At 42.4% G+C, this 21,873-nt stretch overlaps 1 protein-coding gene across 2 annotated transcripts in view; it reads left to right on the forward strand.

The window, feature by feature from the left end:
• The first annotated feature begins 4,939 nt into the window (after window positions 1-4,939).
• The window catches only part of SLC12A1 (solute carrier family 12 member 1), a 60,765-nt gene continuing 43,831 nt past the window's right edge, over window positions 4,940-21,873 (forward strand). Inside the window, exons 1-6 of one of the 2 annotated variants that reach the window (XM_061595362.1) lie at window positions 4,940-5,347; window positions 6,887-7,021; window positions 8,562-8,637; window positions 13,371-13,466; window positions 16,403-16,542; window positions 16,970-17,080. In XM_061595362.1, coding sequence (XP_061451346.1) covers window positions 4,940-5,347; window positions 6,887-7,021; window positions 8,562-8,637; window positions 13,371-13,466; window positions 16,403-16,542; window positions 16,970-17,080 — 966 coding nt within the window. Of the gene's footprint in view, window positions 5,348-6,886; window positions 7,022-8,561; window positions 8,638-13,370; window positions 13,467-14,150; window positions 14,247-16,402; window positions 16,543-16,969; window positions 17,081-21,873 lie in introns of both variants that reach the window. The other variant, XM_061595363.1, reaches the window with a different exon arrangement.

Raw genomic sequence — 21,873 nt, forward strand, 5'->3', positions numbered from 1 at the left:
TGCTGGCTGGGGCTGATGGGAGTTGTAGTTCAAAAAAGTAACTTTTCCAAGCTCTGGTAGCCTAGCCAGTTATTTATGCTCTGATAACATCCCACCCACTTGGATTTCTGTAGTGTGTGAGGCTGCCTCTGAAGATGGTTCAAAAACTATAATTAGCACAAAACACAGCAGATAGACTACTAACTCCAATGGGGCACACAGAACATGGCCCCATCTGCACTATACATTTAAAGCACTGTTATATCTCTTTAAACAGTTGTGGCTTCCTACCCAAGAATCCTGAGAGGAGTTAGGAGACCCCCTATTCCCCTCGCAGAGCTACAATTTCCAGAGTTCTTGGTGAAGAAGGACTGATTGTTAAACCATTCGGGAATTGTAGCTCTGCAAGTGGAATAGGGTTCTCTGAAAAATGCTCGGCACCTTAACAAATGACAGCTCCAGGATTCGTTGGGGAAAACCACAACTGTTTAAAGTGGTATAATACTTCGAATGAGAGCCAGTGTGGTGTAGTGGTTAAGGTGCTGGACTATGACCTGGGAGACCAGGGTTCGAATCCCCACACAGCCATGAAGCTCACTGGGTGACCTTGGGCCAGTCACTGCCTCTCAGCCTCAGAGGAAGGCAATGGCAAACCCCCTCTGAATACCGCTTACCGTGAAAACCCTATTCATAGGGTCGCCATAAGTCGGGATCACCTTGAAGGCAGTACATTTACATTTTTTAATACTTCTAACAGCTCTCAGCACTCTTAATGGACTATACAGTTTCCAGAATGCTCTGGGGGAAGGGACAGTACACTACATGAACTTCTGTGCAAGAGTTTGCTGAATAGTACTATTGGCTATTTCTATCTACTTAACAGCTCTTTGGACCCAATCCCTTGTCTTTTGTCCCCTCTTTGTGTGTGGTACCTTTGGGATAACCTGAAGCTGACACAACTGTTTTGACCAACCGCATTAAAATTAACGCTAACCAATTGAAATTGGTCTTCATCTGTCAACCAACTGAACCTCAGCTGATTAAGCTGCCAATTAAACTCATTTAAGATTTCAGCCCTAATGACTTGCAGTCATCTTGATCCAAGAAACTGCATTCAAGTAAATGAAACAGTGACAACGTTCTGAAGGCTGCAGCACTCTCCGAAATTATGTTCCCTTCTTCCTTTGGTTTGCTAAGCAGTGGCAAATTCATTGTTGTTTTTAAGAAGCCAGGATGCTCCCCTTCCATCTTGGCAGAAATATGCACCTATTGACTCATCTTTTTCTTTAATGGAGCCTAGTCTTGTGTTTTGGGTACATTGAGGTCTGACCATCTGCCACTGTTTATTTCAACACATCTATAAAACAGGAACCTGACATGTGAAGGGAATACAAAATCAGTTCCTGGAGTTCAACAGTCAGTCGCTGTCTCTTTGCCATAATAATTTTCTCGCTGCTGACATCTATTCCAAGTTAGCAAAACTTAGCCAGGCATATGTATATATATGTGTGTGTGTGTATAAAACAATATTCACATTTTTATTGCCAGTTTTAAAATATTTGGGGGTTTTTCAACAGGCTCCCACTCTTTGTGTGTGTTTCCAGCTGTTAGTGACACTGTGTGTTTTTAAATCTGCAGCAAGAATCATATAATTATTTATGTAATTATTTTTGTAATCTGCTGCTGCTATATACATTGTATAAATATACAGTAGTATAAGGAATAACAGAGAAAATTACACAATTTTTTTGGAAAAAATTGAGGGGAAAAAAGGGAGAACCAGGAATCAAAATAACTAGTGGAACACATTTTATAGTGAATCGTAACTGGCAGCCCATTTGATGAATTGAAAAACGGAATGGAATCAGATAGCGAACCCCATCCCTAGTAGGCACACTGGTGCCATGTTGGTGACTTCTGTTATAAAATGATATGTTTGCTGAAATGGGGTGATTAATTTCCACCATTTGCAACATTTGGAATTGAGCAAGTCACAATGCTCTGCATTTTCATTCATCCCGAGTGACCCACAAGGTAGCTTCTTGCCAATATTGGCTTGGATCCTAAGTGTCAGGAGTGGGCTTCCACTTGCAGAATTTTGCTGTACTTTTCTCACTGATCCCTGGGACTCCATGCCTCCTGAGGGTTGGGGCATCATCTGCAGTGGTGTGGCATGTAGCATGGGGGGATGCAGTGGGAAAAGGGAATCGGGAGCAATTGGGGAAATCACACACACGAGCTGAAATGCCTTCCCCTTGCACAAAGGCTCCTTTGGGCCTAAGCCAATATCAATAGACGCTTTTCAGAATTAATTCTTTGCTTGCTCAGGTAACCTACAAGCACCACAAAGCAACGTCTGCTCAACAAACCACTGAAAATGTTGAAAATATGTTAATCAGCTAATTTGGGGGAAACTGCATTTGGAATGCTACTAATTGTCTTATACACAGTGAGGCAGTTGACTCATGTGTGGAGGTTTAAATCAGTGTTTGTCAAACACCAGGTCCCCATTTTTGGAATAGGGCCTTGGAAAGAGGGGATGGAAGAGCCCAGGACTCAGCTGTTGTACAATGTGCACGAGGGATGTTGCCCTCTCAAGCAGCCACAGCGTGAAATGTATTGTTGTGGGCACCCCAGTCTCCAAGTGGTGAGAGACTTAAGAACATAAGAAGAGTCCGCTGGATCAGGCCAATGGCCCATCTAGTCCAGCATCCTTTTCACAGCGGCCAACCGGATGCCTGTGGGAAACCTGCAAGCAGGTCCTGAACACAACAGCACCACTGCCCTGTGGTGTATGGTTCTTCCTTTCCTCCACTTTGTCCTCAGAATGCCATGTGTTTTGTTGGTTGTTCTTCTTGCTTCTTTTTCATTGCTGTTGAGAGGTATGGGTTGCATCAAATGTTAATTCTACTGAGAATCGGCCCATTTAAATTAATCTATGAGACTAACTTAGGTCCACTAATTTCAATGGGTCTGCTCTAAGTAGAACTTAGTTGGATACCACCCTATATTTCTATTTAATTTTTCATCTGCAGCTTTATTAAATTAACTATAAGCCTCTTTGAGCCCTGTTGGCTGGGAATTGTACTAGGAAGTTGAAAAATAAATATATAAGCTGGAAGTGGTCCCTTGACAGAACCCAAAACTGCACTATCTTCCCATAGCTGGTATCAAGCCGAACCAGCTCTAACTACCTGTTAGAAGTTCTTGTGAGGATACCAGTTAACCTTTGGGGCGGGACGCCGAAATCATACCTCGCATGTGTTTAATGAGATGCACTGGCACGATCCATTTCTGAGCACAAGTCAGAGTGCTGGTACTTACTTTTCATGCACCTTGGGACTCTTGTGCCTGAAGTAATGCCTGTTCCCACTCTGAGATCAACCTGCCCCTGTACTGTGATGGTCCTCAGAGGCCCTTCCCTGGGTACCCCAGCTATCTGATGTGGCAAGCCATAAGAACCTTGGGAACTGCTTTATAGTCATGGTTTCCCCCAAAGAATCCTGGGAAGTGTAGTTTGTGAAGGATGCTGAGAGTTGTTAGGAGACACCTATTAGGAACAGAGGAAGCTGCCTTATTCTGAATCAGACCATTGATCCATCTAGCTCAGTACTGTCTACACTGACTGACAGTGGCTCTCCAGGGTTTCAGAGAGGAGTCTCTCCTAGCCCGACCTCGGAATGCCAGGGATTGAACCTAGGGTGTTCTGCATGCAAAGCAGATGCTCTATCACTGAGTCATGGACCTTCCCCAAAGTCAGTAGAGGGCCTTCTCTTGTGGTGCCCCATTCTCTACCAAGGGAAGCTTGGTGTGCATGGACATATTTTTATTTACTTAAAAGCTCCAGAGGTCTACCCAAGACAGCAGGGAAAAAATAAGAAAATAAAAGGGGGCAAAAACATAAATTAACAAATTAAAACACACCTTAAAATATGCACAACTAACTTTTAATCAGAGTAGACCCACTGAAATTACTACCCATGATTAACTGAGGCCCATTAATTTAAATAAATCTACTCTGAGCAAAAGTTAGTTGAATACAACCCTCAGGGTACAATCCAAAATTCAACTGCTGCATGGTGGGGTCACACTGCCCCTGGATACACACACCAGCCAAGGAAGAAGGTGAGGGCAGGCAAATCACTGCACCAGCCTGGAACTGGTGCAGGAATCAGCCCTAGTTCAAGCCAAATGTCTGGCTCAGGATCCAACGGATTGCAGGCTGGTTCCGCCATTGGGATCCTGCCAGCAGCAGTTCCACCCACCTGTACATTTAGTGGGTGGAAGGGGAAGCTCTGAGCCAGCTCTGCACAAAATGATACCTCCCCCCAATCCAGTCCCCCCAGCCCGGTGCAAAGGGGGTTTGGATCGTGTCCTACAACAGTAGCAACAAATATTGATTTATTGACTATATTTATATACTCCACCTTTCTTCCACATGAAACTCAAGACTGTGTGTACATGGGGTTCCCAATCCAGCCACTGACCAGACCCAGACCTGCTTAGCACCAGCAAGATAGCAATATGAAGTTATTTCAGGCGATGTTCCAGGCAGTTACTATCTGAGATGTTCATCATGGATTTTTGCTGCTGCTTTTAACCCTGCTGGACTGTATTATTTTTGCCAATGTTTTATTCTAGATTTAAGTCTTGCAAACCCTTCTGATATTTTTCTGATGAAAGGCAGTGTATAAATTTGATATTTTTTAAAAAAAAAAATTGGTAAGACACCAGGCTTGATGGTTGGAAAGAAATTAGCTGATTAAATATATCATGTGCTTTGTGTGTTTGATGACAGAGTTGTACAACATCACTATGACTGCATAAGAGCATTTGTGGAAGTAGTTACTGCATGAGAGACACCAGGATCATCCAGGTACCACAACAGTCACCTACTGAGGATCAGAAGACAAAGCAGAAGTAGAAAGTTCTGTGACGGAAACACCTGTTGCCCACAAATATGTCTATGAATAATTCTCCAAATGTATTTTTGGACCCAAGTCCAAATAGATTTCAGGTCAATGTCATTAATGAAAACCATGATAATACAGTACAATCACAGGGAGATCCAGACTCTCAACGTTATGAAGAGACATCTTTTGCAGATGATGTCAATAGACTCCGAATCGGCTACAAGCCTGAAAACAGAGAATTGTACGACAATTTCTTTCAAAATGGTGATGCTGCTAAAACAGATGGAAGCTTTCACCCCTATGATACTCACAGTAACACATATTATCTGAAAACATTTGGTCATAATACAATAGATGCCGTCCCTCAGATTGGTTACTACCGAAACACTGGCAGCATCAGTGGAATCAAAATGAACAGACCAAGTCTGATGGACATTCATGAACAGTTGGTAAAGGTATGTAAAAAAAAAGAAAAGACATTCTCTTTTTGTTCTTCAGCTATTTATTTGCTTGCTTGTTTGTTTATTAGGTTTATATCTTGCCCTTCCTCCCAGGAGGAGCTCAAGGCGGCAAATAACAGGTTGGTAATCTAACCCATATAGCCTCAGCTCAGAAGGAATTAAGTATGCTTCAGACATGTAGCCCAATCCAATTCATGTCACTCATATGGAAATCCATATTTAATGGTGGGGTAGTCGATATGGTACCCTCCAGAAGTTGTGGAATACAACTCCTGTCATCCTTGAACATTGGCCATGCTGGCTGGGGTGGATGGGAGTTGTGAGTCCATCTCTGGATGGAACCACATTGGGTACCACTGTTCAATGGGTCCTACTGGCAGTGTGCATGCATATAACTGCAGTCTACAAAACATGAAAAGTTTAAGTATGTAAATAAACCTCCATGGTTTTATGTAATAACGCAAGACTTTTTTGTCAAAAAGAAGGAGCTTGCAATCATCTTTACACAAAGCCCTAGTTCTCACTGATTTAATCACTGGGATGCATCACTTCACACAATCCCTAACAAGCTGGAGAAAGCTGGTTTGCAAGGATTGTCCTACAGACCAACCAACGTGGAAAGAGTCCCATAAGGTTAGAAAATCTGGAACCCACTTATGTAAAAGAAAGAAAGAAAGAAAGAAAGAAAGAAAGAAAAGAAAGAAAGAAAGAAAGCAAAGCCTCACTTTCCTGTGTAGATTAGAGTTGATCCAAAATTTCTCAGAAAATAATTTTCTGACAGTTCTTTTAATGTTCCAAACATCTCCTGAACTGTTAGAAAATTGATGTCCTTCCTTGGAGAATATACTGAGAAATCCCCCCCTCCATTTTGCCACCCACAAATAGCATGGAGAATTTTGGGAGCCCATTTTTGCTCAGCCCAATATGAATATGTCTCCAGATTCCACATTCCACCCAAGATCCTGATTCAAGTGCCTAATGCCCTAAAGAAATGAGATAACAGTATGCAGAGAAAATCTCTCATAGCCTCTTGCTATACCTTTGCCCAGCCATGTAGTATTCTATGTGAGGGGAAACACTGAAATTCTCCATTAAGGCACTCCATATTTTGCACAAAGAAAAGCTCAGTTCTGCGATCTGAATAAATTATGCAGATTTGCTTATTTTCTCTTATGTTGCATGATTTACTCTGGTGTTGCTAATTACGGAAATGGACAAGAAACTATCCAGAGTCCTGAAGCCCTACCTCTAATCACTGAAAAGCTTATCATGCCACTGCTTTGGGGTCTCATATTTCAGCTGGCATTACCCACACACTTCCAACCATATCTTCATGAACATTAGTGCCAAAACCCTTTCTTTTCTTTTCTTTTTACATGAAAGTTGGCATTTTCAAAATTTTGCACCCATTACCACATTCTGCAGGTCTTCTGTGTCCCTGTGGAAAGTCAGCATATACATAGACCTGCTCCTTAGATAGGAAAGCCAATAATACTGAATACTTTTAAAATAAATGAATAAATTATTGTTTAGAACATTGCAGTGTCTTCTGGTTCAGCCGACAAATTCACCAAAGCAGATGGCAATGTGGGAGAAGAAGCTGAATCCAACAAGGAAGAAGAAACCAAAGGAGGCTTTGTGAAATTTGGATGGGTGAAAGGTGTCCTGGTAAGCAAAGTACATCTCACTAGTTGATCACATTCTGCTCCTTTCAGTTAAAAGTTTAAGCTTTGTGCAATAGATATAATCATATTTCCAAATATTTCCAAGAAAGCTATGCAGTTGCTTGTGCTGGAGCTTATTTGCTGCAGTTAGTATATCACGTTTTCATTCTCTGTAATGCATATAGAGATGGCAGTGATTAGCACTCATACGTTGCTTGAACATTATGTCGTGCTTTTCATTACATTTAAAGCACTGTTCAGATATTTGACTCATTTTCTCAGAACGCTTGTAGGAAAGAGCAGATCCGCACATACTAACTCTCCTCCAAGCATTCCCGTCAGCGCCATGCCTAACCTTGGCATATTGCATTGGAAGGTCTGAAGATGAAATCTTTACACATTTAGCTGAACACACTTAGAATCAATCCTCCATACAATCAGAAATCCCAGTCATGCAGGCTTTCTAGTTATGTCTTCTTATTTTATGATCTGCTCTTCAATGAGTATTTTGATCTCAGAGTGGGCAACAATGGAACAAATAACAGTAACATATAAAGAAAAAATGTAACAAAATACAAAAATGACAGAATCCATAGTCTAACAGGAGTGGCCACTCCATGGCTCTCCAGATGCTGCTGAACTACAGCTCCCATCAGTCTCAGCCAACACAGCTCATGGTCAGGGATGATGGGAGCTGTAGTCCAGCAGCATCTGGAGAGCCACGGAGTGGCCACCCCTAAATAACAAACAAATTAACAACCTCATGATAAAAGACAAAACTAAACAGCAATGAGGACAATGATTAGAATTTCCAATTCAACCAAATGCCTGGGTAAAGAAAGCAGGACATCCAACCAACTAAAACAACCAAATGGCCTTAGCAACAGGTCCCAACCCTTCTCTTACCTGGGCAGCCCACTCACTCCCCTTCTATCTCTCACCCAAAGAGGGTCCCATCCTATGTGCCAACAGACTCCCACGTTGTAGCTGATGATCAACTCAACAACTTTCACCTTCACTATCCAACCCACCCAGGCTCTCACCTTGAGTGGCATGAATCATGGCATGAATTACATGCAGGATTCTAAGCATATTCAGCTGAACATACAAAGATTCCCCTTCAGACCTCCCTGCTCAACATGTGAAAGTCTGAGGCTGAAGCCAGTGGAATCAGGGACGTTGGGGGTGGACTTAACTTGTATGGCCCCATTCTTAGCAAATGCCTTAACAGGGATTTAAAAACACAACTTTTTAAAATTCCATATTGGAAAGCTAATTAGAGCTCAAGGGACACTGGTATGTTTGTCTTTGGCTGGTCTATGACCGTAATAAAATTAAATCAATCAATCTTTGTGTGTGTGTTTTAAAGAGATTGTTTGTTGTGGCCATTTTTTTCTATTGCTATGGCCTCTTAGCTTTATTAAACATTTTAACTGACCTGATCAGAGTCTTTAAAACCATAGGCTATTTTTACAAATTAAAAACTGCTATCAATCGCATTCTGCAATCACACAGTGATGCAATGGTCTTTGTTTAATGTTTAGGTGAGATGCATGCTGAACATCTGGGGTGTGATGCTTTTCATTCGTCTCTCCTGGATTGTAGGTCAAGCTGGAATTGGTATGTATTTTTAAAGTATTCTTTTACTATTTGAAGGTGAAACAGGATCAACTTTCTACAAAGATGATTAACTTTTGTGGTGTGAATTGGCATATGGTATATATTCACGTTTTGCAGTCTTTTTTGTTTTTAGTTATCTCTGAAGACAAAGGTAACCCAACCAATGCTGGAATTTTCCAGAGAGTTAGTCAGATTACCACTTAGCCTCGCTGATGTCCACCACACTAATACATGTGTGCTTCATTGCCAATGGAGTCAAGGAGATTTAGGACATAATCACAAGCATGCGTCCCTGGAAGTAAGTCCCACTGTGTTCAATGGAGCTTACTTCCAGAAAAAATGTGCAAAGAATCGCAGCCTTAAGTACCCCTAACTGTTCTGAATGCTAACTATTGGGCAAATATTAATACTTAAAACCTTTGCCAGATATTGCTGCGTAAGCCTCTAAGCCAGCTTTTCCCAACCGGTGTGCCTCCAGATGTTGTTGGACCACAACTCCCATCAGCCTCAGCCATTGGCAATGCTGGCTGAGGCTGATGGGAGTTGTAGTCCAACAACATCTGGAGGCACACTGGTTGGGAAAGGCTGCTCTAAGCAATGACTTGTACATCTCTGTTCTCTGTTTTTGATGCTCATTTTTATGTAGTGCTCATTAATAGTGCTCATTAATGAATTATAAAAATGTTTTTAGAAAGAAAAGTAAACAGGGTAAATTTATTATTTATTTATTACATTTATACCCCGCCTTCTCTTTTCACGACTGAAACCCAAGGTGGCTTACATATGATTCCCAGGCGGCCTCCCATCCAGGCACTGACCAGACCTGACCCTGGAGCTGGCCTTATGTGCCTTCAGACCATAGCCTGGGACCATGGTAAATGGTAAAACAAAGAAGGCAAAACAAAAGGCAGAGGGTTTTTTCCATTGTCTCTTTCTCCATGTGGACTGCAGAGTCACAAACAGACCACAATTTGATGCGGTTCCTATGTGGGCTGAGAACTTTGGCCATTGGGACCTTATGCTTGACAACTTAACACCCACACCTGCAATAACACCATGCTGCAATCCTCTAAAAGCAACCCTCCTATTCTTAATGGATAGGATGAAGATCAAAGTACAAACCCAATTCAGTTCAGTTGTGGCAGCCTTTATTTGCTAGAGTTCCCAGTCTAGCCTAAAACATCTCTTTTTCAGTAAGCTCCAAGGGCATTTTGTTGGGATAAGGACTCCAGGATTTTTCTCTCTGAACTGAGTGAAAAAACTCTGTAATTAGATTTTGAAACTTTAAGGTTTTATCCTATAGACGTGTACCTGGGAGTAAGTTTTATTAGACTCAACGGTCCTTACTTCTAAGTAGGCATGTAGAGGATTGCACCAGGAAAGAACTTTTGCTTTAGAGGAGAATAAGGAGGCAGGAAACTTGCTGAAATAAATGAAGGGGAGACGGGAAGTTTTCCGCATCTACGCAGCCTTACATGTTTGCACCGGGAACTGTGCCCGACAAAAAGGTACTTGCTGGTTTTATGATGCATAACAAATGAGGCCTTGCAGCTGGAAGCACATATAAATATATGCCTTGCCATGAAAACTCTGCATCTCAACATTGCCAAGACTTTGCTCAGGGGTTTCATGCAAGATTAGTTCCTTTTTTTAAGGGTAGTTTAGTAACTTATTGCCATTATCAAGAAGCATTACTTTGTTCCAAGGTATGAAAATAGCCATGGGCAAGAGTCATTCATTTTAATGTTATTTAATGTCCTTACAACTGAGGTTTTAATCTAAACTTTAATCAGAGCTTGGCATTACTTTGCAACAAGAGCCGTTAGAATGGCTTTGCCTTTTCACGTTTAATTCTCAAATTGTTGTTTGTTAGTAATCAAACTTTGAGGGATACTCTCCCCTGTCTTCTCCCTGTGCTTCCTCATCACCACGTATGGCTGTCTTGTTGGAAACGCTCCCAGATGTCTATATATGGATGTAACATATGAATATATTGTGCACAACTAAACCCAATGTACATAGGGTCCCATCACTTAGTCAAATCCCAGATTGTGTCTGTGTAAGGAGGGGAGGGATTGACATACTTTGGTTATATGCATTGGATCCTGTGAACGAACATCCTATTCAAACATTATGCCTATTTGTGGATGTCCAGGAGAGATGGAGGACAGTAGTTCCCAAAGGAATGGGTTGGTGGGACAGAAGCACCATCTTGCTCCTCCGCTGGACATAGGGAGATTCACTATTAGGCAAAAAAAACCTTGCAGTTTAAGAACGTACCTATAGTCAACAGATATTTCTACCAAACTTTCAAAAGCAGGGAAATTGGGCAGCTATAGTGAATGCACCAGGGGAGGAGACCTGACCTCCTCTCTGAGATATTGTACTGCCCTACAAATTTGTAAAAATGACAACACAATTTGGGTTGGGCTTTCCCAGTCCAGTCTACTTTCTGGGTAAACTTGGAAGCATTTGGTAACATTTGCCACTGACCATGGAGGAAGAAGGGGAGGAGAGAGGGGAGGGGAAGGAGGAGGAGGGGGAAGGAGGGGATTGGAAGGGGATAGGGGAGGAGGAGGGAGGGGCAAGAGGGAGGGGATAGGAGGGAGGAAGAGGGGAGGGCAGGTTTGATCATTTGCATGCTTTTTGAGTTCAGTGGGATTTACTTCTCTACATCACACTTATGATAGGTGAAACTGACCGTGGGGAGGGGCAGGGAGGAGAAAGGGAGGGGAAGAGATTGGGTGGGTAGGCACTGGACAGAAGGGAAGCCCCTTTCCTTTCCAAAAGGAAAACATTGTGAATAGTATCATTTTTCAGCATTTCCCCCACCTTTTTATTCTACAGCAGGCACATATAGTCTCCCACCCAAATTTAAACCAAAGCTGTCAGTGGCCAAATCCACACCAGACCTTTATTTCACTTTAGATAGTCTTGGCTTCTCCCAAAGAATCCTAGGAAGTGTAGTTAGTGAAGGGTGCTGAGAGCTGCTAGGAGATGCCCTGTTGCCCTCACAGAGTTTCAGTCAGAGCGGCTGACTGTTAAACTACTCTGGCCACTGGAGCTCTTGTCAGGGGAGTCTCCTCTCAGTATCCTTCTCAAACTACACTTTCCAGGATTCTTTGGGGAACGCCATGCCTATTGAAAGTGAAATAAAGGTCTGGTGTGGGTGTGGCCCCCTGATTAGGCAAGCCAGCAGCTGTAAGTCTGGCTTTTAGAACACTGACAGTTGGTTCTTACTGAGCATGCCCAACATTATCATTGCTAAATTTCTTAAATTAATTAAAAATTGTCTAGGCATTTTAAAAACTTTTAAACTGCGGAAGATGAAGGTCAGAGTATGGGGCAAGGTCAATAATAGGATTACAGGTACTCTGTGAACATGGCTAATTTTTAATTAATTTCAACAAATTATGAGAACTCTGACAGAAAAAAAGTCCAAAAGGGATGTTTTTTTCTCTCTTTTTACACTTTGAACTCTCAATTCTTTGACTGTTTTGTGTATGGCCATGAAACTTTAGAGGGTTAAGCAAGAGTTTCTGAGTTCAGAACTGTAACTTTTGCAAGGTTTTGTTTTGAAATTAGCTTATGGGAACATCAGAATGGCATGGGGGTATTTTCAATTTAACAATGAGGAATGCGGAAAATCCATGCTGGCTATAGTATACAGCCATTCTCGTGGCTGTATAATAACAGAGAGCATCATCCAAATGGGGTTCATTTTTTAGTTGTATATTGCTTTGCTTGCAATTTTTAAAAAATATGCCCTGTTTAGAAGCAAGATATTACACTATGGAGAAATTACTACAAAATTACTACTTATTAAAATGAAATCAATGAATATGACATTATTGCTGAGTAATATATATAAAAGATAAGTCCACAAGCAGCTTAAAATCTATACATCAGCAGTGGAGATCACAAGCAGAGAGGACAATGAAGAGAGTGAAGAAATGAGAGGGGCAAGGGATGCATATGAACAAATGCAGATACCCATGGTTGCATTGAACCAGATCATCGTGTATACAGAACAACTTCCATGAGCCCAATGAAACTTCCCCTCTCTCTTCTTCCTCCATGCACCCCCAAATCTGCTCTGGAGTTTTCCCCAATCCTCTGGAACAGATTTGGGGGCAGTGCAGGGAGTGTATAGTAGAGACGGGGAGTTCCACTGCATTCATGGAAGTTGTTCTGTGTAGACAATTATATAGTTAGATACTACCCTCCATACTTTATCTCCGATGTGAGAAACCTTGGGCCCTCCAGATGTTACTGAACTACAACTACCATCAGCCCTAGCAAGTATGGCTAGGGATGATGGGAGTTGTAGTTCAGCAACCTCTGGAGGGGCAACGGTTCCCACTTCTGCTTCATCTCCTACTTCTTTGTGAGCTGCCTTAGCGGGCTTTTTTGCCCAAAAGGTGCTATAGAAATAAACTATAACGTAACACAACATAACACTGCTGCTCTTTTTTGTTGCAATGTATTTAACCACAGTGTGCCAGACGCTATAGAGAACATTAAGAGGATCCAGATCCTACCCCAAATAGCTTATATAGCCTATACATGAAACTGATCAAATGAGGAAGAGAGATGGGACAGAGATTCATAAAGCAGTAAAGGGGAAAAAGTTTTACCAGTGAAAGACAAGAGCCCAGTTTCTGTACCACTTTAGATATCAGTTTTGTAGAATTATGAACAAGTTACATTTTTAATCTTTTCATTGCTGACAGGTCTTGGAGTTATCATAATCCTCCTTGCCACCATGGTCACCTCCATTACTGGTTTATCAACTTCCGCAATAGCAACTAATGGTTTTGTCCGTGGAGGTAAAAATCTTTAGGATTTTTTTCCGCACCCCCCCCAGTCTTTATTTTCTAAATTAGTTTCCCATGTTTTGTCTTACTATGAGACGAGTCAAGGGTTCCTCACCCTAAAATAAGAGCAGAGCAGACAGTAGACTCAAAGGAATCAGAAGGTGAGTCACACAATAAACAATATTAAGATTCTATAATTTACTGATTTGTAATATATTTGTCAATCATAAAGTCCAGTTCAGTTCATAAAGGGCAGATGATCTTATCCGAGACTGATGGAGGAACAGAACCAACTTTTCCCTGGAGATACTTTTGTTCTTTTTCTCTTTCATTTAAAAAAAAATGTATTCAGAACATTGCAGGTTGTGCTTCCTTGGATGGATTGGGCATGAAGAACCAGATCCCTTAAAAATGGAATACTTCATGAAGATCATTGGATTCATTAACTTGTTTCTCACTCTCTTAGCTTTTACCTACAGAAGGTCTCCTGAGGATAGTATTAGTTCTGGGGCACACCAGCAATGTCCACTGCCTTACTCTTTATCTTGATGACCTAGTGAATTCCAGGTACTTAACAGATCCAGTCGGACCTCTTCCCTCTCCATGAATGATGGCGGCTTCTTGTTAAGAGGATTTTTATCACTAATACTGTAACAAAGAGATTTGGGTCAAACGTCTTTTTTGGGATTTTTTCAGGTCTTGGAGTCGTAGTTATTTCCCTGAGTGTGGTAGTTACAACTTTAACAGGTATCTCCATGTCTGCCATATGTACAAATGGAGTGGTAAGAGGAGGTGAGTCAATTTCATGTCTGAATGAAGAATACAGATATCTCTGGAGAAGTAATAACTGTGTTGATCCAGCCAAGATAAATATATCAAAACAAAACTACAAGAACTCTTCTGAGCCATGGGAGGCAGCTTGGATTATAGGAGACAGGATCATTACCCATTGTTAAATGGTTAAATTAGCCTAGAGAAAAAGACACTTTTCAGATATTTAGGACAGCAGAATCAGATGAGGACAATCTTCACCATATCTACTGAACCTAGTAGTCAAAATGGTTTGCATTACATAAAGGCAGCTTGTGATTAAATATTGGGACAATGTTCCCAACTTTTAACAGTTTAGCAGTAGAACAAGTTGTTTGAAGATGTAGAATCACCTCTTTTTGAGGTTTTCAAGAAAGGGTATATGTATTTAAACAAAGTAACTGTTTATTCAGCAAGAGCCTTTCAGCAAAGTATCTGCCATTGTGGCATACTGTGGGATGCACTGACGCTTGGAGACAGTCCTGCTTTGCAGGCCCAGGATTTGGTCTGTTTGGTCTTTAAACACTCTCCGGATCCACGATTTGGTGATTCCATGAAGAGGAACATTTACATACAGAAATCCTACAAGTGCCATTTAGAGAAGACAGATGGGGGAAAGTTTTCACATTCCCCATCTTTCAGACCATATGGGATTATTCCTTAGGAGCACCCACATTTCTGGCCAAACTACTGGCTTCAATAATAGCATCAGACAAGAGCTCTTTTCCCTAGAAGGTCACCAACGGTTACAATGAGTGACTATTTTAAAAAACAAATAAATGGGCCTAGGTACTAGGTATCCATACCAAAGGCACAAATGCTTTTACAGAGGATTATTACAAGGACATAAGACGAGCGGACCATGCAGTGTTGATCCCTATAGTATGAAGTCTCCAGATTGGCCAGGACTGTTGTAAATATTAACAACCAGTCCTTCTACTATTACCTAGACAATAGAGTAGTACATGCTGCCCTTCAGGCTCCAGCCTCCTATTTCTCCATGTTCCCCAGTTGTGGATCGTGGTAAGCTTACTCAGTCCCGGGAAACAAGCCACCTTCAGCTTCAGCAATTGTTTTTATACATTTGCAAGGAGGTTTGTGGTTTTAATCTGTTATGTTTGCAGCTGTTCAATTGAGTTCTCATAGGATACTGTCACTGGATTTAAATGTGATTGGGGAAGCCTATGGGATAGAGCAGGCTGATTTACTTTATTATTACATGTTTATGCCTCCTAGGAGCTCCAAGGATCACATGTGATTCCCACCCTCCACTGACATTTTACACACAACAACAACCCTGAGAGATGGGCTAGGGCAGGGGTAGCCAGCATGGTTCCCTCCAGATATTTTGGACTACAATTCCCAGCATGGCCAATGGTCAAGGATGATGAGAGCTGAAGTCCAAAATAGCTGAAGGGCACCACCTTGGCTATCCCTGGCAAGTCTGAGAGATAGTAAATGACCCAGGGCCACTCAGTGAGCTCCATGGCTGAGTGAGGATTTGGTTTTTGCATTCCTGTTTCTGCAACCCAATCTTAAATATGTTGATTTGGAAATAAATCTTAAGAGTTCCATAGAACAGTTTGCTCAGGACTGTAGCTGTTGTCTCGGTGGAACAATATATTATTTGACAGCCTGACAAAGCAGCGAGTTTACATAGCCCCTCTAGCAAGTACAAGGTTGCAATCTGGACCGGTTCGGTTAGGGCAGGAGAATCTGTGACCCTCCTGATGTTGTCAAATCACAACCGCCATCTTCCCCAACCACTGGAAATGTTGGGCCTAATGGGAGTTAGAGTCCAAAAATAACTGGAGAGCCACAGGTTCTCCATCCTGGATGCTCTACGTAGGGCTAGCCCAGTTGCTTGAGTTGCAGCCGAGCAGAGCAGCAATATTCTTAGGAGGGACAATGAAGCACCTTGTAATCCAAGAGATGCACCCAGGATCCTTTGCAGCATCAGAGCAGATGATATCAGAGCAAAACTCTCCAATCAGCTATGCAGTGTGCACAATACAAGAGTTACACTGTGCAACTGGGCAAGAGATCCTTGGCTCACATGCAGCAGTAACTGGGGACAGCAAAATATTTTGGTCAACTCTGTTTATATGCTCAAAGCATACTCTTTGCTGTGCTGACAGGTGGAGCATATTACCTTATCTCAAGAAGTTTAGGACCGGAGTTTGGGGGTTCCATTGGTCTAATCTTTGCCTTTGCAAATGCTGTGGCAGTGGCCATGTACGTTGTTGGATTTGCAGAAACAGTTGTGGATCTCCTCAAGGTACGTGCAAGTCTTTATATGCAGTTAAGTCAGGGAACCTTGGCTAATAACTTTTTATAAATAACTATCATAGCTCTAATAAATGAGTTAAGTGGCAACCGTATTCATGAATTAGAACTCCCTAAATGTATCATAAATTCTAATTTACAAGCTTTGCCTTTCCTACAACCAGGTCAAAAAAAAATGTTTCTTACAGGGCCGTTAAGAGTTTCAAAATTACTAAAGGGAATTAGGGTTCTAATTAGCTAGCCAATAACCTTGACGATAGAGGCCCAACCATCATAAGAAATGTGAAACTCAGGGCTCATTACCCATGGAATATGAAGAATCCCTCTCTAGCCATTCCTTTCTATTTTATGTTGCTGCCAGAAACTATCTTGCAGAAACTATATTCTTAATCATTTCTGTCTCACATTTTCCTCCCCAGAGCAGTAATGCAATCATGGTAGATGCAACCAACGACATCCGAATAATAGGTGCAATAACTGTAGTCATTCTTTTGGGCATTTCGGTGGCTGGTATGGAATGGGAAGCTAAGGTAAAACACTTTTAATATTAGAAGTGTTTAGAGAAGATGAATACACAAGAGAAGCCAATGTGGTTTGTCGGAAATAGTTGCCCTTGGGTTTGAGAGTCCATTTTCACTTAATTTTTACTCCATTATAGATACAACATGCACATATCCCCCATCCAGTAAAAAAGATGCATGCATATTATGGGTTGTAGCCAACTACGTCCTACCCAGAGTAGACTCACTGAAATTAATGGACCCAAGTTAGTCATATTCACAAACATCAATGGGTCTACTCTGAGCAGCTCTAGAATCAGGCACAACGAAGTATTTTGAAAATATAAAATACATGCAAACCACCCAATAAATGGAGTGTGGCAGAAATGTACATAAAGAAAAATGCACATATCTTTCATGTATTTTCTGTTGAGTATAAAAGATAATGGGAGAAATGTGGTATTCAGTCCCACCACTGCCACATATTTGATGCAAATAGCTATTTCCCAGGTCTTCATAACCTGTGAAATGTGACTGCATGGCTCACTAGAATACTTTCTGGGGCTTCCTCCACTACTCCTAGTAAGCAAAGCTTAGTGGCTGGGACTTGGACAAGGAGTCTCTGCTAGTGGTCCCCCATGGCTCAGATGCACAGCTTGTAATCTCTAGAATCTGTGCATTCAGTGTTTGGGCCCAAGCCTGTGGAACTCCTTCCCAAATGAGATAAGATAGACACCCTCCTTGCTGAACTTCAGGCGCTTGACAACGACTTTCTTATTCCAGCAGGCATTTTAAGGTAGTGTTCAGGTTTCTGTTTGGTTTTATGATGAATTCTATTGTTTCATTTTCTGTATGGTTTATTTTCATGTACACAATTTAGAAATGGTAATGATTAAGCAGTATATAAATGCCTTACATAAATGAATAAAAATAAAAAGAAAGCAAAGCGGTTGATTTTTCTCATAATTTGAAGAGTTGGTCAAGGAAAAAAACCCTCTTCAAATCAAATTAGCAAATTTGGCTCAGCCCTAGTTGTGATGTACTTTCAGGACAGTGCCTGTTATTACCATTTGTTTTAGTGCCATTTGCGGTTTTAATGATATTAGGTGGATTAAAACATCTAATTAGATGAGTGAGACAAGATAGTCAAGATCTGCAGTTGGATTTCTTTCTTTCTTTAGGGGAAACGTAAATGTACATTGCCTGTAGTGGGGCAAGAAGGAGGCTTGAGAGGGCAATTGGGAAAAGGCTTAAGGCTCTTCTCCCTGCCCCTTCCAGGTCCCGATCCAAATCTCTCTCACACACACATGGCACACAGTAGCTACTTGCTAAAATACCCAGAGATGAGACATCAGATCAGAGACTGGGGATCAACATCTCCTAATACCTTCGCACCAGGCAGGCAAAACACCTTGCGGTCTACACGCCCATCACACACCCCACTGTCTATGTTCCTAATGATCGAATCACCCACTACAAGGATCCCTCCACCCCCTGGAGATATATCCTCGGCACGAGAGGATAGCTGCTCATCCCCCAAGGAATGGGTCCCTTCTAAGGGATAGTTTCCCTCTTCCTCAGCTGGATGCTCTCCTTCCCCGAGACCATCGTTCTCCATGATAACAGGAGAGCTATCATCGTTGGAGTGGGACACAGCTATAACGTCCCTGAAGGCCTCCTCCACACACCTCTCTGCCTCTCTCAGCTTTTCCAGGTCCGCCACCTTGGCCTCAAGGAAATGAAGTCGTTCCCAGAGAGCCAGGAGCTCATTGCACCGAGAGCACACCCACGACTTCTGTCCAACAGGCAGATAGTCGTACATGCTGCAGATGGTGCAAAACACTGGAAAGCCCCCACACCCCTGCTGGCTTCTTACCTGCATAGTTTTGTTTAAGGTTTATTACGTCAATGGGTTGGAGACTGCGGTTTAGTTGAGGTTACAGAATGGACGGGCAGAGTGGGGGGCCCTGGCCTCCTCGCCCTGCTGCCGAACTCGCTCTGCTGCTTAACTTGCCTTGATGCTTTGTCAGCTGGGGCCTTGACGCTTTGTCAGCTGGGGCTCCCTCTAGCTCGTGGAGCAGCCTGGTGCAAAGGTTGTGGATATCGCCCATCGTTTAGATAGTTTGGTAGACAGTGCTGGGGAGGAGTCAGTGGTCGTGGTGCACGTTGGCACCAACGACATGGGGAAATGCAGCCGTGAGGTCCTGGAAGCAAAATTTAGGTTGCTAGGTAGGATGCTGAAAGCCAGGACCTCCAAGGTGGCTTTCTCTGAAATGCTACCGGTTCCACGCGCAGGACCAGCCAGACAGGACCAGCTTTGCAGTCTCAATGCGTGGATGAGACGATGGTGTCAGGTGGAAGGGTTTGGATTTGTTAGGCACTGGGGAACATTTTGGGACAAGCCGGGCCTGTACAAAAGGGACGGGCTCCACTTGAACCAGAATGGAACCAGACTGCTGGCACTTAAAATTAAAAAGGTAGCAGAGCAGCTTTTAAACTGACTGAGGGGGAAAACCCAACAGGAGCTGAGGAAGGTCCGGTTCGGAATAAACCTCCCCCCTGGGATAAAAACCAAAGAAATGATGAAATTTTAAAAGGGGTAGGCCTAGAAGTAGGCATTGTGAGAGCAGGGGCAAAGGATATAAATTCAGAAGAGCAAAATTACCACAGGCCTAACCACAAGCGCCAAAGACACTTGAAGAGAGACACTGCTTACAAGTGCCTGTACGCTAATGCTAGGAGCCCCCAAACCAAGATGGGAGAACTGGAGTGCTTGGTCTTAGAGGAGAGCACTGATATAGTGAGCATAATGGAGACCTGGTGGAATGGAGAAAACCAGTGGGATACGGTTATCCCTGGATATAAACTATATCGGAAGGACAGGGAAGGACGTATTGGTGGCGGAGTCGCTCTATACATGAAAGAAGGCATTGAATCCAGCAAGCTCGAAACCCCAAAAGAGGCAGACTCCTCCACAGAATCGTTGTGGGTGGTGATACCATGCCCCAGGAGGGACTTAATACTAGGAACGATCTATCGTCCCCCTGATCAAAATGCTCAGGGAGACCTTGCGATGAGATATGAAATTGAGAAAGCATCCAAACTAGGAAATGTGGTAGTAATGGGTGACTTCAACTACCCGGACATAGACTGGCCGCATATGTGTTCCAGTCATGACAAAGAAGCAAAGTTTCTAGATATTCTAAATGACTATTCCCTAGACCAGTTGGTCATGGAACCGACCAGAGGGACGGCAACCCTGGACTTAATCCTCAGTGGGGACCGGGACCTGGTGCGAGATGTAAGTGTTGTTGAACCGATTGGGAGCAGTGACCACAGTGCTATTAAATTAAACATACATGTAAATGGCCAATTGCCAAGAAAACCCAACACGGTCACATTTGACTTCAAAAGAGGAAACTTCACAAAAATGAGGGGATTGGTAAAAAGAAAGCTGAAAAACAAAGTCCAGAGGGTCACATCACTCGAAAATGCTTGGAAGTTGTTTAAAAACACTATATTAGAAGCTCAACTGGAGTGCATACCGCAGATCAGAAAAGGTACCGCCAGGGCCAAGAAGATGCCAGCATGGTTAACCAGCAAAGTCAAGGAAGCTCTTAGAGGCAAAAAGTCTTCCTTCAGAAAATGGAAGTCTTGTCCGAATGAAGAAAATAAAAAAGAACACAAACTCTGGCAAAAGAAATGCAAGAAGACAATAAGGGATGCTAAAAAAGAATTTGAGGAGCACATTGCTAAGAACATAAAAACCAACAACAAAAAAATCTATAAATACATTCAAAGCAGGAGACCATCTAGGGAGGCGATTGGACCCTTGGATGATAAGGGAGTCAAAGGAGTACTAAAGAACGATAAGGAGATTGCAGAGAAGCTAAATGAATTCTTTGCATCTGTCTTCACAGTGGAAGATATAGGGCAGATCCCTGAACCTGAACTAACATTTGCAGGAAGGGATTCTGAGGAACTGAGACGAATAGTGGTAACGAGAGAGGAAGTTCTAGGCTTAATGGACAATATAAAAACTGACAAATCACCGGGCCCGGATGGCATCCACCCAAGAGTTCTCAAAGAACTCAAAGGTGAAATTGCTGATCTGCTAACTAAAATATGTAACTTGTCCCTCGGGTCCTCCTCTGTGCCTGAGGACTGGAAAGTGGCAAATGTAACGCCAATCTTCAAAAAGGGATCCAGAGGGGATCCCGGAAATTACAGGCCAGTTAGCTTAACTTCTGTCCCTGGAAAACTGGTAGAAAGTATTATTAAAGCTAGATTAACTAAGCACATAGAAGAACAAGCCTTGCTGAAGCAGAGCCAGCATGGCTTCTGCAAGGGAAAGTCCTGTCTCAGTAACCTATTAGAATTCTTTGAGAGTGTCAACAAGCATATAGATAGAGGTGATCCAGTGGACATAGTGTACTTAGACTTTCAAAAAGCGTTTGACAAGGTACCTCACCAAAGACTTCTGAGGAAGCTTAGCAGTCATGGAATAAGAGGAGAGGTCCTCTTGTGGATAAGGAATTGGTTAAGAAGCAGAAAGCAGAGAGTAGGAATAAACGGACAGTTCTCCCAATGGAGGGCTGTAGAAAGTGGAGTCCCTTAAGGATCGGTATTGGGACCTGTACTTTTCAACTTGTTCATTAATGACCTAGAATTAGGAGTGAGCAGTGAAGTGGCCAAGTTTGCTGATGACACTAAATTGTTCAGGGTTGTTAAAACAAAGAAGGATTGCGAAGAGCTCCAAAAAGACCTCTCCAAACTGAGTGAATGGGCAGAAAAATGGCAAATGCAATTCAATATAAATAAGT

Source organism: Rhineura floridana, chromosome 14 (genome assembly GCF_030035675.1).
Source record: "Rhineura floridana isolate rRhiFlo1 chromosome 14, rRhiFlo1.hap2, whole genome shotgun sequence".
Classification (NCBI taxonomy): domain Eukaryota; kingdom Metazoa; phylum Chordata; class Lepidosauria; order Squamata; family Rhineuridae; genus Rhineura; species Rhineura floridana.